This window comes from Cyprinodon variegatus, unplaced genomic scaffold (assembly GCF_000732505.1).
Source record: "Cyprinodon variegatus isolate N-32 unplaced genomic scaffold, C_variegatus-1.0 Scaffold1492, whole genome shotgun sequence".
NCBI lineage: Eukaryota > Metazoa > Chordata > Actinopteri > Cyprinodontiformes > Cyprinodontidae > Cyprinodon > Cyprinodon variegatus.
The window spans coordinates 81,268-83,168 of NW_015151945.1; the positions used below are offsets into that span (position 1 = coordinate 81,268).

At 46.3% G+C, this 1,901-nt stretch overlaps 1 protein-coding gene across 1 annotated transcript in view; it reads left to right on the forward strand.

Moving 5' to 3' along the window:
- LOC107103632 (retinoic acid receptor beta-like) overlaps positions 1-1,901 on the forward strand; it is an 85,788-nt gene that overhangs the window by 67,446 nt on the left and 16,441 nt on the right. Inside the window, exon 5 of the mRNA XM_015403406.1 lies at positions 267-443. Within this exon, the coding sequence (XP_015258892.1) occupies positions 267-443 (177 nt within the window). The remainder of the gene's footprint in view (positions 1-266; positions 444-1,901) is intronic.

The following is a 1,901-nucleotide window of genomic DNA, read 5'->3' on the forward strand; positions in this document are numbered from 1 at the left end:
ATTGAAACATGAAATAAACTATAAAGATACGGTTTGAACTTTAGCATAGAGATCATTTCATTCATGTCTTCATCCTGGGTGGTGAAGCTGCAGCAGGCCCAGCCTCATCCTCTCACCCGTCACAGGGACGTCTCTGCATCCCATCAGAGCTCCATGGCGCTGCCACCGCGCTCCTCATTCCTGCCGCCGCTCTGTGACTCATGCAGCATTGAGAACATCAGCAGCCGGAGCTGCTTGTCCTGACTCCCTCTGTTGCTGTGTTGCAGAAGTCGAGTGCGGATCACCGCGTCAGGCTGGACCTGGGCCTGTGGGACAAGTTCAGCGAGCTGGCCACCAAGTGCATTATCAAGATAGTGGAGTTTGCCAAACGAGTGCCTGGCTTCACAGGGCTGACCATCGCCGATCAGATCACGCTCCTGAAAGCGGCCTGCCTGGACATACTGGTGGGTTCTGCTGCTGATGGTGGGTTACGACTGAAACTGGTTCCCTCTGATCCTAATGTATGAATGGAGATATACGCTGAAGATCTCAGTTATTAAAGGAGTAGCTCACATTTTCTGAAGTCAGGTTCTGTTACAAGCTTATAAGCATCAGGCCCGCAGCATGACGCTTACTGGACATAAAGAACATTGCTGTGAGAAGAAGCAGGTAGAGGTGAAAGGATCTTCTGTAGGAGATCAACTTATCAGATCTAAAGCTCTGCTTGTCTGGATGGGTCTGTCGGTTACTGCTGTCTCCTCAGGAGTTATCAGAGACACCATTTACTGGGGTTTGCATCTCCGTCTGTGTTGCAGGTAACAGTACTGCAGCTTTCCATCACCATAGTAATATGTAGTTTGAAATTAGAACATTTATTATGCATCATGAATACATTATAAACCCATAAAAATAAACTCCCATTTCGTCTTCATGGAAAATGTTTCTATTTGTTGTCGCCTGTTTAATTCCCAGATTAACTGATTATTGTTTTAATAATTGACTCATCACAGTTAATGCAAATGTTACAGCAGGTTATTTTTAATAACTGAACTGCTGTAACAACGTTTATGACTGGAGTGGATTTAGGATGACAGAAATATCTTTGACTGTTTCTGAGTCTCTGTTTTGTGGAAAACTAATCATCCCTTCCCTAAAAACACACCAAGCTAAATTAGACGCATGGAACAATGACTCTAGCAGCGCCTGCTGTCCCTCCCCAACCTGCAGGATTCAACTTTTAATTGACGGCAGTTTGCATTTCCGTCAGGAAGTCCCATTATTCCGCTTTGCAGGATTCTGTCAGGATGACGGTGACAAAGAGCAGCGAGCGTCTGAACGGCGTCTAATGATGCAACCGTTCTGTAAAAGCTGAAATATTTTTCATCTGTCTGGAACTCACTCAGAGACATTTAAAATCAGCAGCAGCGTTTAATGCAGACGGATTGGTTCTGCTGCTCTGAGGCGACCTTGGAGGTGAAGGATCCTCCTTCTCTCTCTCTCTCTGTAACAATATTTACATTTCTTCAAATGCTGCACTGAGTTACTGCCTAAAATCTACCAGGAAACGTGATTTATCATCTAACAGGCCTGGTCAGCTGATAAGCAGACTCAGAAACGGCATTTCAACCTCGATGGCGGTTATCTCCTCTGGTTCTGTGTGTCACAATGAGAACTGTCTGCACGCTGCTGACTGTTAATGACAGTGTCTGCGCGCTGCTGACTGTTAATGACAGTGTCTGCATGCTGCTGACTGTTAATGACAGTGTCTGCGCGCTGCTGACTGTTAATGACAGTGTCTGCACGCTGCTGACTGTTAATGGCAGTGTCTGCGCGCTGCTGACTGTTAATGACAGTGTCTGCGCGCTGCTGACTGTTAATGACAGTGTCTGCGCGCTGCTGACTGTTAATGACAGTGTCTGCGC